The 13,976-nt window shown below is 44.7% G+C and overlaps 1 protein-coding gene across 2 annotated transcripts in view; it reads right to left on the bottom strand.

Annotated features, from left to right (window-relative positions):
* Positions 1-13,976, bottom strand: part of DCAF8 (DDB1 and CUL4 associated factor 8) — a 58,384-nt gene that overhangs the window by 26,101 nt on the left and 18,307 nt on the right. For both annotated transcript variants that reach the window (XM_040332875.1, XM_040332874.1), the window contains 5 exons: positions 9,540-9,680; positions 8,492-8,586; positions 8,296-8,406; positions 3,562-3,634; positions 2,487-2,544 (listed from right to left, as the gene is read on the bottom strand). In XM_040332875.1, coding sequence (XP_040188809.1) covers positions 2,487-2,544; positions 3,562-3,634; positions 8,296-8,406; positions 8,492-8,586; positions 9,540-9,680 — 478 coding nt within the window. The remainder of the gene's footprint in view (positions 1-2,486; positions 2,545-3,561; positions 3,635-8,295; positions 8,407-8,491; positions 8,587-9,539; positions 9,681-13,976) is intronic.

Here is a 13,976-nt window from a genome sequence, read left to right on the forward strand (position 1 = left end):
GCGCAAATCACACTGTAAAGAATCGCATTCGATTTGCCCCACCGCTCCTGTGTGTGTGTGTGTATAGAAATGGAAAAGCGCCATCTAGTGGGCAATGTATTAAAACTCACATTAAAAGTGAAACTTCAGTCATTTTTTTCTTCAACTTTCCATCTATTAAAATCTTCTGTCTTTGTTGTTTTAACTTTTGGATGGTAAAACATTTTTTCTGCCAGTAAATACCTTCTACAGCCCACTTCCTGGTTGTCTGGATCCCTTCTACAGCCCACTTCCTGTTTGTCTGGATCCCTTCTACAGCCCACTTCCTGGTTGTCTGGATCCCTTCTACAGCCCACTTCCTGGTTGTCTGGATCCCTTCTACAGCCCACTTCCTGGTTGTCTGGTCATTAGCCTAGGAGCAGTGATGGAGAACCTCGTCACCCCAGATGTTTTGGAACTACATTTCCCATGATGCTCAGGCACTCTGCAGTGTAGTGGAGCATCATGGGAAATGTAGTTGCAAAACATCTGGAGTGCCGAGGTTCACCATCACTGGCAGAGGCGGCTCTAGGCTTTGAAAGGCCTTAGACAAAAAAAAAAAAAAAAAAACTTGGACATGAGGCCCCCCCTCTCAAGCCCATACATGGGAAAAATAATTCAAGCAAGAAAAATGGCTGGAGAAAATGCATGGATCTAACACACAGGTGATCAGCACCACTTCCAGGGCCCCCTCCTCACCCATCAGACATATTCAGCCAATGCAAGAGGGAGGAGAGAGGTGCGAAAGAGAGAGGGGGAGGTGCGAAAGAGAGAGGGGGAGGTGCGAAAGAGAGAGGGGGAGGTGCGAAAGAGAGAGGGGGAGGTGCGAAAGAGAGAGGGGGAGGTGCGAAAGAGAGAGGGGGAGGTGAGAAAGAGAGAGGGGGAGGTGCGAAAGAGAGAGGGGGAGGTGCGAAAGAGAGAGGGGGAGGTGCGAAAGAGAGAGGGGGAGGTGAGAAAGAGAGAGGGGGAGGTGAGAAAAAAAGAGGGGTAATAGAGAGATCTGATGACGCCGACATTGGTATTAATCACAGGAAAATTAAGCGGCCGCGAGGCCCCTGTGAGTGCGAGGCCTTAGGCGACCGCCTAATTGGAGAGCCGCCTCCGAACTGGCCTAGGCTTTTGACATCGTGCACTGCTCCCTCATTGGAGTTTTCCAGAAGGGGGGGTGGGGGGATGAGTCATAAGAGGGCCAATCAGAGCTGCAGGTGTGCCTCTGTAAATCCAGAAAGTTAACAGGCAGCAGCTTCAGCTGCCCACAGTTAAAATGGATGTAGCCAGACACAGCGGAAGGAGATTTCTGCATCATATTTGGCAAAGTACAGAATCAAAGTACCGTATTTATCGGCGTATACCGCGCACTATTTTGCCCTGAAAATCAGGGCAAAATCGTGGGTGCGCGATATACGGCGATACGCGCTTTCCCGCGTCGAGTTTGAATACTGCGCCGGCATATACCGAGCGCAGTACACTCGTGTATAGTCGGGCAGTCTCGGCATCACTCGCGCTCACGTCCTGTATATACCGGCGCAGTATTCAAACTCGGCGCGGGAAAGCGGGAAACGAGCGAGGAGGACGCCGCAGAAGGACGCCGGACTCGACGAAGAGGACACCCGAAGCCGCAGACGGACGCCGGACCAGACGAGGCCGCCGATGGACGCCGTGCAAGACACCAAACTAAGTACAAAAATCTTTTTTTCACAGGAATTTCTGGGCAAATTTAGGGGTGCGCGCTATACGCGGGAGCGCGCTATACCCCAATAAATTACGGTATATATAAAATATGCAAAGTGGTTGGAGGGAAGCTTCAGAATGGCAAAGATGTTTTCATTACAAATTATGCAGACTGCAGTTCCCCTTTAAGCACATAACGGGCCTAATGCAAAATCTACATAGGATGTCCCGGTCCCGCCGATGATAGCAAATCACACTCGCTAGGAGGTGCTCACAGGTCCAAGTTCCGGGACCCCGTGGGTAAAGGGCAGAAGTGATGACAGCTTTGGGGGGGGGGGGGGGGGCGGACCTCTTCTACATCTCCTCCAGCCCTGTGAGCTCCTCCAGGGGCCGCGATTCGCCATCATGGGCGGAACCCGGGACATTCTGTATTGACACAAAGTATTGGTTTCCGTATCAACAGCATTAGCATGAGTACCGATATTAGAGCCCAAAAGCTTGCTATGGGCACAGATATTGGTATCAGCGCATCCCTACTTTTGAAAATACCTTTAGGAGCATCCGCCGCCGACTTGTTTTTGTAATTGCTCGGTCTGGGGGAATCATCCCAATTCTAAAACCACTACGGAAAAAAAAAAAAAAAAGAGACCCATTGCCCTGCAACAAGCATGTGAAAGTCAGGGGTCTCAAAGCTTCATGCCTCCAGGTTGGTGGCTCATCCAAGGTCAGGGTGACTACCCCGGGGGAGTGACCTCCAAATCTTAGTGACTAAAGCCTGTGTGAAACTCAGGACTCACCTGTGCCGTCATGGCTGTACACAAGACACGTGATGTTGGCCTTTGCCTCGCTCGTTACCTGCAACATAAAAAGGATAATAATTTATCTATCTTTTTTTTTTATTCTGCAATTGTATCTTCATATTACCGTATTAAACAGGGGCTGGTGTGATGTTGCTGGTTTTGATGAAATATTAGCATGTGGTCGCCAGCACCATAGCAACCAATGAAGCTCAAGGGGCCAGGATACATGAATAGGATAATAATTTAATACAGCAATATGAAGATACAATTACAGCATTAAAAAATTAAAGATAGAGGCTGGTGTGATGTAGCTGGTTTTGTTAGGATATTAACATGTGGTCGCCAGCACCATAATAACCAATGAAGCTCAAGGGCCAGGATACCTGAATAGGATAATAATTTATAATTTTTTAATGCTGTAATTGTATCTTCATATTACCGTATTAAACAAAGGCTGGTGTGATGTGGCTTGTTATGCTGCTGGAACCGTAAGCTGTAAGACTTGTGATGGGATGCCTAGCGGGGACTCTGATAAGAAAGGTGGAGCTTCCGATGTGATAAGAGGATTCTGTAATGGGGGACTCTGATGTGGTGGGGGGCGCTGATGAAAAGGGGGGAGGGGCGCTGATGTAATGGGGGACTCTAATAGAAAGGGAGGCTTACGATGTGTTAGGGGAGAGAATTATGTAATAGGGGGGCTCTGATGAGAAGGGGGACTCAGAGTAATACAAAAAAAAAAAAAAGAAGGAGGGGGGGGGGGGGGGGAAGAGTTGTGGTGATAAGATGAAAAATTACTCAGAACCCCCCACCCCCCAAACATTATATATTTTGAAAGCAGAGACCCTGGAGAAAAAAATGATGGTTGTTGCAATTCATTTATGTTGCATAATATTTGTGCAACCGTTTTTAAATGTAGAGCCCAGGTAAAAGTGGAGGCCCCTCCCATCCATCACCTGCAAAAGTGATTGAGCGGCAGTATGGCCGCTTGGATCACTTGTACAAAAAAGAATTTCCAGCAGAAGGAGAGAACAGTACCTTAAAGTCATACTCAATTGTTTTTCTTCACACTCACCAGGTGATGAGGGCAAAACTTTTTCAGGACTCCATTATTCTCGTTCTCATTGATTCTCCGCTGGTCGTAAATCCTGGAAAAAAAATAAATAAATTGTGTCAGGTATACGTTTTTACATACACAATATTACCAAAAGTATTGGGACGCCGGCCTTTACACGCACATGAACTTTAATGGCCCCCCAGTCTTAGTCTGTAAAGTTCAATATTGAGTTGGCCCCGCCCTTTGCAGCTATAACAGCTTCACCTCTTCTGGGAAGGCCGTCCACAAGGTTTAGGAGGGTGTCTATGGGAATGTTTGACCATTCTTCCAGAAGAACATTGGTGAGGTCAGGCACTGATGCAGGACAAGAAGGCCTGGCGCACAGCCTGCACTCTAATTCATCCCAAAGGTGTTTTATCGGGTTGAGGTCAGGACTGTGTAGGCCAGTCAATTTTCTCCACCCCAAACGCGCTCATCTATGTCTTTATGGACCTTGCTGCATAGGGTGGGCAAACTCAATATTGAAACCAATGGGCCGTTACTGGGATGCCATTAAAAGCTAACATGCGTGTAAAGGCAGGTGTTCCAATACTTTTGGCAATACACTGTATATCAAAATGCTTTTAGTAGTACATACTGTGTTCAGTATTTTTTTTTATTTTATTGTTATTTTGGAAACATTTTATGAGTTGTATTCATTGCCATTTCCTCTTGATGGAGTATTACAATAGTGGGTGTTGCCCATTTTATTAGGTTGCAGTGCCCGATAGGTAAAGGAGGAGCTTTTCTGTTGACGTGGCTTTTATATGGTTTCTTCATACCATAAACGCTATTTACCAGCCAAAGATGACATCTTTGATGACAAAACGCGCAGGGTGGAGCAAAGCACTGACGTCATCAAGCATGCTCGATCAAGAGGCGCTTGTGGGTTTTTTTTTTCCCCCTCAGTTATTCATCCTTCAGTGTTTGTATCTGTGTGTGTGTGAGTGAGTGAGAGAGAGAGAAAGAGAACTACAAGCCTAGGGAGAGTAGACTGTGCCAGCAATGTGACCAGGGGGTCCCTGAGGATGAGGAACACTTCCTGTTACATTGCCCCCAAGAACTCATTAGTGAGGGACACTCACTTCCAGAGACTCTCCGCTCTCATCCCGGACTTCAACTCTACAGAAGAGGAAACTCCAATTTCTACTGGGAGAAGAGGAGCCAATGGTGAATAGAGAGAGAGAACGAGAGAGAGAGACAGAGAGTGAGAGAGAACGAGAGAGAGAGACAGAGAGTGAGAGAGAACGAGAGAGAGAGACAGAGAGTGAGAGAGAACGAGAGAGTACGAGAGAGAGAGAGAGAGAACGAGAGAGAGAGAGTACGAGAGAGAGAGAGAGAGAGTACGAGAGAGAGAGAGAGTACGAGAGAGAGAGAGAGAGAGTACGAGAGAGAGAGAGTACGAGAGAGAGAGAGAGAGAGAGAGAGAGAGAGAGAGAGAGAGAGAGAGAGAGAGAGAGAGAGAGAGAGAGAGAGTACGAGAGAGAGAGTACGAGAGAGAGAGAGAGAGAGAGAGAGAGAGAGTACGAGAGAGAGAGAGTACGAGAGAGAGAGAGTACGAGAGAGAACGAGAGAGAGTACAAGAGAGAGAGAGTACAAGAGAGAGAGAGTACAAGAGAGAGAGAGAGAGAGAACGAGAGAGAGTACAAGAGAGAGAGAGAGTACGAGAGAGAGAGAGTACGAGAGAGAGAGAGAGTACGAGAGAGAGTACGAGAGAGAGAACGAGAGAGAGAACGAGAGAGAGAGAGTACAAGAGAGAGAGAGAGTACGAGAGAGAGAGAGAGTACGAGAGAGAGTACGAGAGAGAGAACGAGAGAGAGAGAGAGTACGAGAGAGAGAACGAGAGAGAGAGAGAGAACGAGAGAGAGTACGAGAGAGAGAACGAGAGAGAGAACGAGAGAGAGTACGAGAGAGAGAACGAGAGAGAGAGAGAGAACGAGAGAGAGAGAGAGAACGAGAGAGAGAGAGAGAACGAGAGAGAGTACGAGAGAGAGAGTACGAGAGAGAGAGAGAGTACGAGAGAGAGAGAGAGTACGAGAGAGAGAGAGAGTACGAGAGAGAGAGAGAGTACGAGAGAGAGAGAGAGAGTACGAGAGAGAGAGAGAGTACGAGAGAGAGAGAGAGAGAGAGAGTACGAGAGAGAGAGTACGAGAGAGAGAGAGAGAGAGAGTACAAGAGAGAGAGAGAGAGAACGAGAGAGAGTACAAGAGAGAGTACAAGAGAGAGAACGAGAGAGAGAGTACGAGAGAGAGAGTACGAGAGAGAGAGTACGAGAGAGAGAGTACGAGAGAGAGAGAGAGAGAGAGAGAGTACGAGAGAGAGAGAGAGAGAGAGAGAGAGAGAGTACGAGAGAGAGAGAGAGTACGAGAGAGAGTACGAGAGAGAGAGAGTACGAGAGAACGAGAGAGAGAGAGAGAGAACGAGAGAGAGAGAGAGTACGAGAGAGAGTACGAGAGAGAGAGAGAGAGAGAGAGAGAGTACAAGAGAGAGAGAGAGAGAGTACAAGAGAGAGAGAGAGAGTACGAGAGAGAGAGAGTACGAGAGAGAGAGAGTACGAGAGAGAGAGAGTACGAGAGTACAAGAGAGAGAGAGAGAGAACGAGAGAGAGTACAAGAGAGAGAACGAGAGAGAGTACAAGAGAGAGAGAGAGAGAGAGAGAGAGAGAGAGAGAACGAGAGAGAGTACAAGAGAGAGAGAGTACAAGAGAGAGAGAGAGAACGAGAGAGAGAGAGTACGAGAGAGAGAGTACGAGAGAGAGAGAGAGTACGAGAGAGAGAGTACGAGAGAGAGAGAGAGAGAGAGAGAGTACGAGAGAGAGAGAGTACGAGAGAGAGAGAGTACGAGAGAGAGAGAGTACGAGAGAGAGAGAGAGAGAGAGAGAGAGAGAGAGAGAGAGAGAGAGAGAGAGAGAGAGAGAACGAGAGAGAACGAGAACGAGAGAGAGTACGAGAGAGAGAACGAGAGAGAGAACGAGAGAGAGAGAGTACGAGAGAGAGAGTACGAGAGAGAGAGTACGAGAGAGAGAGTACGAGAGAGAGTACGAGAGAGAGAGAGAGAGTACGAGAGAGAGAGAGAGAGTACAAGAGAGAGAGAGAGAGAGAGTACAAGAGAGAGAGAGAGAGAGTACGAGAGAGAGAGAGTACGAGAGAGAGAGAGAGAGAGAGTACAAGAGAGAGAGAGAGAGAGAACGAGAGAGAGTACAAGAGAGAGAACGAGAGAGAGTACAAGAGAGAGAACGAGAGAGAGAGAGAGAGAGAGAGAGAGAACGAGAGAGAGTACAAGAGAGAGAGAGTACAAGAGAGAGAGAGAGAACGAGAGAGAGAGTACGAGAGAGAGAGTACGAGAGAGAGAGAGAGAGAGAGAGTACGAGAGAGAGAGAGAGAGAGAGTACGAGAGAGAGAGAGTACGAGAGAGAGTACGAGAGAGAGAGAGTACGAGAGAGAGAGAGAGAGTACGAGAGAGAGAGAGAGAGTACGAGAGAGAGAGAGAGTACGAGAGAGAGAGAGTACGAGAGAGAGAGAGAGAGAGAGAGAGAGAGAGAGAGAGAGAGAGAGAGTACGAGAGAGAGAGAGAGTACGAGAGAGAGAGAGAGTACGAGAGAGAGAGAGAGAGAGAGAGAGAGAGAGAGTACGAGAGAGAGTACGAGAGAGAGAACGAGAGAGAGAACGAGAGAGAGAGAGTACGAGAGAGAGAGAGTACGAGAGAGAGAGAGTACGAGAGAGAGAGAGTACGAGAGAGAGAGAGTACGAGAGAGAGAGAGTACGAGAGAGAGAGAGTACGAGAGAGAGAGAGTACGAGAGAGAGAGAGTACGAGAGAGAGAGAGTACGAGAGAGAGAGAGTACGAGAGAGAGAGAGAGAGTACGAGAGAGAGAGAGTACGAGAGAGAGAGAGAGTACGAGAGAGAGAGAGTACGAGACACAGAGAGAGTACGAGACACAGAGAGAGACAGAGACACAGAGAGAGACAGAGACACAGAGAGAGACAGAGACACAGAGAGAGACAGAGACACAGAGAGAGACAGAGACACAGAGAGAGACAGAGACAGAGAGTACGAGAGACAGAGACAGAGAGTACGAGAGACAGAGACAGAGTACGAGAGACAGAGAGACAGAGAGTACGAGAGACAGAGAGACAGAGAGTACGAGAGACAGAGAGACAGAGACACAGACAGAGAGACAGAGACACAGACAGAGAGACAGAGACACAGACAGAGACACAGACAGAGAGACAGAGACACAGACAGAGAGACAGAGACACAGACAGAGAGACAGAGAGACAGACAGAGAGACAGAGACACAGACAGACAGAGAGACACAGACAGAGACAGAGAGACACAGAGAGAGACAGAGAGAGAGAGAGAGAGAGAGAGAGAGACAGAGAGACAGAGAGACAGAGAGACAGAGAGACAGAGAGACAGAGAGACAGAGAGACAGAGAGACAGAGACAGAGAGACAGAGAGAGAGACAGAGAGACAGAGAGACAGAGAGACAGAGAGACAGAGAGACAGAGAGACAGAGAGACAGAGAGACAGAGAGACAGAAAAAAAAGAAAGAAAGAAAGAAAGAAAGAAAGAAAGAAAGAAAGAAAGAAAGAAAGAAAGGACTCTCTATCTAATGGTTTATTGTTGGTGACAAAGATTGGAGAACATAACGAGGTTCTCCGTCTTCTTGGTCCCATAGACACTTCACTCATGAACAAAAGCAAGCCCTCACCTGACAAACTGGTCGCGGCCGCCCACTGCGAACTGGTACGTGTTAGCCGGATTGACATATATCGTGTACAGTCCAATCTTCTTGTCCTTCTCCTTGGTGACCACTAGTCGCCTGTGAGAGAATGCAAACGAAAAAGGAGTCGTTAGACTCTGTGAGACGTCACTTTGGTGTAATATCAGAGGGGATAGGTACTTACGAAGCGGGTCGGTCTTGCCGAAGGTCAATGGTGAACACTACAGCATCCTCACCGGCGGACAGGAAAGTACACTGGGAGTCTGGTTCTAGGGCGAGCTGGAGGAGGAGGAGGTGGCAAAATACACAGATAAAGACCGGTGACAACGCCGCGCAAATCAATCAACAAAGATTAGTGAGATTCCTCAGCGTGTGATCACTATGTCAGCTGTGATGCAGGCTTCAAAATGCAGAAAAAAAAAAACACTGCCACCTTCAGGCTGCAGTACCACCTGTCTAATGCTGTAATTTGCAGGATACAATTACAACATTAAAAAAAAAAAAAAAAAAAAAATGTAATGTTACCACTTGAGTGATACTATTCCATTAGGCCATTTTTCACTATAATGACTAATAAGTCGGTTACGCCACACACTACCCAAAATGTGTGGTGTATATGTATATATATATATATATATATATATATATATATATATATATATATATATATATATATACACATATATATACACACACACACACACAATCTCTCTCTCTCTCTCATGCTCTCTCGCTCGCTCTCTCCCCTTCTCTCTCTTCTCCCCCCTCTCCCTATACACACACTAAAACCTTGGTTTGAGAGAGTTTTGCAAGACAAGCAAAAAGTAATAGATTCTGACTTGATATACAAATAGTATCATGTCACAACTGAGTATAAAAGAAGAGAGGCTGTGAATCTAATATAATAATAAAAAAAACACACACACACACACTTTAATACAATAAAAATATTTATAATATTTTTAATAATAAAAATAATATTAAAATATATATTTTAATATTTTTAATAAAAAAAATATGTATATATATATTTTTTTTATTATTTATTATTATTATTAGAAAGATTATAAAATAATAAAAAAAAAAAAAAAAATCACACACACTTAAAATGTTTTATTCATTCATTTATTATTTTTCTTTATTTTTCCCTAATCCTGCCTATAAATCACTTCCTGACCCATCTATAAAAAAAAAAAAAAAAAATAAAAAAAAAAAGTCACTCAGCCGCATACCTTATGAGAGGCTCCTTTGTGCTGCGCCACCCTCTTTGTATTCTTGCAGCACTGGGTGGCAGAGAGCTCAGCAACACGTACCTGCCCATCGCGGGCGCACATGGCAATCGTGGAGTCCCCGCTGTTGGGCAGAAATTTTGCCTGATGAGAAAGCGAAAAAAAAAAATATATAAAAGTTAGAACAGATCTTCAAAGGGAGAACTATGGAGAAACACATTCCTCTTACAATAGGGGGATAGGTTGTGATTAGTAATTAAACGTCCTCAAAAAGGAGGAGATCTGAGGGACACGTGAAGCCTGAAACCTTCGGTCATAAGTAAAAAATATAAGCCGCATGCCAAAGCTTAGATCATCTTTTTTGTATTCAATTTGTCAAAAAAAATAAAATAAAAAAGGAATATATTGGCTTGAAAGGGAGCTGGCGCCATCTGGTGGTGAGCCGTTGGTATTACAAGTTATTACCACCAGATGTGTAAGCTGGCGCCATCTGGTGGTGAGCCGTTGGTATTGCAAGTTAAGCATTACAAGTTAAACAGCAATTCGAATGTAATTTTTCACTATTTTCACTGCCATCTTCTTCCCTCTAATTAGAACCCCCAAACATTATATATATTTTTTATCCCAACACCCTAGAGAATAAAATGGCGATCGTTGCAATACTTTCGGTCACGCCGTATTTGCGCAGCGGTCTTACAAGCGCACTTTTTTGGGAAAAAAAATTACACTTTTTTAAATTAAAAAATAAGACAACAGTAAAGTTATCCCCATTTTTTTTAATATTATGAAAGATAATGTTACGCCGAGTAAATTCATACCCAACATGTCACGCTTCAAAATTGCGTCCGCTCGTGGAATGCCAACAAACTTTTACGGGCGTTTGCTACGTCAACCTTACTGAACACCTTTGGGATGAAAGGCAACCCCAATTGCAAGCCAGGTCTAGTCATTCAACATCAGTACCCGACCTCCCAAAATGGTGGCCAGCTCCAAGGTTTGACCAGCTTGGTCTAGAGCAGGGATATGCAATTAGCGGACCTCCAGCTGTTGCCAAACTACAAGTCCCATGAGGCATAGCGAGACTCTGACAGCATCAAGTATGACACCCAGAGGCAGAGGCATGATGGGACTTGTAGTTTGGCAACAGCTGGAGGTCCGCTAATTGCTTATCACTGGTCTAGAGGAACTCTTGTGGTCTTCACAAACCTGAGGCCTCAATCTTAGTGGACACTTTTGGGATGAACAGGAACCCCAACTGCAAACCAGGCCTTCTCATCCAACACTAGTACCTGACCTCCCAAATGGTGGCCAACTCAAGACATGGCTTGGCCAGGTTGGTGAACCTTGGCACCACATTTCCCATGATGCTCAACTACACTGCAGAATGTGTGAGCATCATGGGAAATGTAGTTACAAAACATCTGGGGTGCCAAGGTTCATCATCACTGGTGTAGAGGAACTCTAGTGGTCTGCACAGACCTTATATCTCCACTTTACGGGACACTTTTGGGGTGAACGGGAACCCCAACTGCAAGCCAGGTCTTCTCAATCAACACAACCGACCTCATAAATGGTGGCCAGCTTCGCACAGACATGGTTTGATCAGCTTGGTGTGGAGCAACTCAAGTGGTCTGCACAGACCTGAGGACTTAAAAATTCTACTGAACACCTTTGGGTAGAATTGGAACCCCAACTAAAAGCCAGGTCTTCTCATCCATCAGCATCTGACCTCACAAATGGACACACACATTTCCGAAGACCAAAAGATCTCATTCAAAGTCTTCCCAAAAGAGTAAAAGATACAACAAAAGTACAACCACAAAGGGAGGCCAACTCTATATTAATATCTATGGAATAAATGTCCAACAAGCCTATATATAGTGTACAATACCTTTCTATTAATGGAACCCCTGAAACACTTTCTTCTTTTTAGGGTTGTCCCGATACCACTTTTTTAGGACCGAGTACAAGTACCGATACTTTTTTTTCCAAGTACTCGCCGATACCCAACACCGATACTTTTTATTAAATGTGTCCCCAAATGCAGCCATGTCCCCCCACATATGCAGCCATGTCCCCCCTATATGCAGCCATGTCCCCCCTATATGCAGCCATGTCCCCCCTATATGCAGCCATGTCCCCCATAAATCCAGCCATGTCCCCCATAAATCCAGCCATGTCCCCCCTATATGCAGCCATGTCCCCCCTATATGCAGCCATGTCCCCCCTATATGCAGCCATGTCCCCCCTATATGCAGCCATGTCCCCCCTATATGCAGCCATGTCCCCCCTATATGCAGCCATGTCCCCCCTATATGCAGCCATGTCCCCCCTATATGCATTGTGGAAAGTATTCCATTTAGGTATCGGGGGTATTTGCGGGAGTATAAGTACTCCCGCAAATACTCGGTATCGGTCCCGATACTAGTATCGGTATCGGGACAACCTTACTCCTTTTTCCAGGACCAATTTTATCATTAAAAACGTTGGAAAATCGTGTACCCATTGTGGCGATTTCTCTTAATCTCCCCCTTTTAATTTTCCCTGGTCACCGCTATCACAGAGACTGAAAGGGATGAAAAACACAATATTTTAGAGTTGTATAGGGTAAATCCTCCCAAAAAAAAAAAAAAAAAAATTCCTCCAATGGCGACACCGGTTTTGGTTACTGTCTAACGCTCCTTTCACACTGGGGCGGGAGGTGCGGTGGCGGTATAGCGCCTCTATTTTTAGCGGCGCTATACCGTCAGAATCGCGGCGGTATTCGGCCGCTAGCGGTTCAGTTTTAACCCCCGTTAGTGACCGAAAAATGGTTAATACAGCCGGCAATGCAGAGGCGCATTGCCGGCAGTATAGCCGCGGTGTCATATTGTTTTCGATGGGAAGGAGCGGTGGAGGAGCGGTAAACACACTGCTCCAAAGATGCTGCTGGCAGGACTTTTGGAGCGGTCCCGCCAGCGCATCGTCTCAGTGTGAAAGCACCTCGGGCTTTCACACTGAGACTGCAGGGCAGAAGTTTTTAAAGGTGGTATTTAGGCGCTATTTTTAGCGCTAAACCGCCTGAAAATCTCCTCGGTGTGAAAGGGATCTTAGGAGGGGAATTCCCTCACCACCTGTTGTATCTACAGAACAGCAAGTAATAATATTTTTTTTTTTTTTTGGCCATCTTTGTCTTATTGGGAAGATAATAATAATAATAATAATAATAATAATAATAATAATAATAATAATATTATTATTATTAATCATTTATTTTATTATTATTTTGGCCATCTTTGTCTTATTGGGAAGATATTTATTAATAATAATAAATATCTTCCCAATAAGACAAAGATGGCCAAAAATCAGAATATTTATTATTATTATTATTATTATATTAAATATCTTTTTTGGCCATCTTTGTCTTATTGGGAAGATATTTTGAATAATAATAATAATAATAATATTATTTTTATTATTGTCATTAAATATCTTCCCCAATAAGACAAAGATGGCTAAAATAATAAATAAAATAAATAAATAATAATAATAATAATAATAATAATAATAATAAATAAAAAAAAATTTTTTTTTATTATTTTAGCCATCTTTGTCTTATTGGGGAAGATATTTAATGATAATAAAAAATATTATTATTATTCAAAATATCTTCCCAATAAGACAAAGATGGCCAAAAAAGATATTTAATATAGTAATAATAAATATTATTATTATTTTTGGCCACTTTGTCTTATTGGGAAGATATGTAATATAATATTATTATATTAAATATCTTCCCAATACGCCAAAGATGGCCAAAAAAAACACCAAAAGGCCCATGCACATTAATTTAAATACAGGTGTATGGGAGTAAAGCAAAAAAAAAAAAACACACACCTGTAATGACAGTGCCTGGGAGCCTCAGCCGGTGCATAATTCTACCCCTAGGACCCTATGGATATATGGATAGTACAGACGCAGGTACAGTGGAACCTCGGATTACGAGGATAATCCGTTCCAGGAGAATGCTCGTAATCCAAAGCACTCGCATATCAAAGAGTTTCCCCATAGAAGTCAATGGAAACTAAAATAATTAGTTCTGCATTGACTTCAAATGGCATGCAATACCGCATGTGGCCAGAGATGGGGGGGGGGCGGGGCACCGGAGAGCCTCCAACACTTGGAAAGGCCAGAGGACAGCTCGGCTGAACTCGGAAAACTTCGGGAACTGAGTATCTGAGATTTTCCGAGCATTTCGTAACGACTCCGGCGCCCCCCAACCTCAGGCCAAACGCAGTACTGCACACCGCTGTGGCTTGAATCCTGCTCGTTTTTGCCAAACACTAGCAAACCGAGTCAGAATTTTTTTTTTAAATACAGCGCTCATATTGCGAAACGCTCGTTAAAACGCGTTACTCGCAATCCAAGGTTTCACTGTATACACAAAATGTCCGCGTTTGG

Source organism: Rana temporaria, chromosome 13, assembly GCF_905171775.1.
Source record: "Rana temporaria chromosome 13, aRanTem1.1, whole genome shotgun sequence".
NCBI lineage: Eukaryota > Metazoa > Chordata > Amphibia > Anura > Ranidae > Rana > Rana temporaria.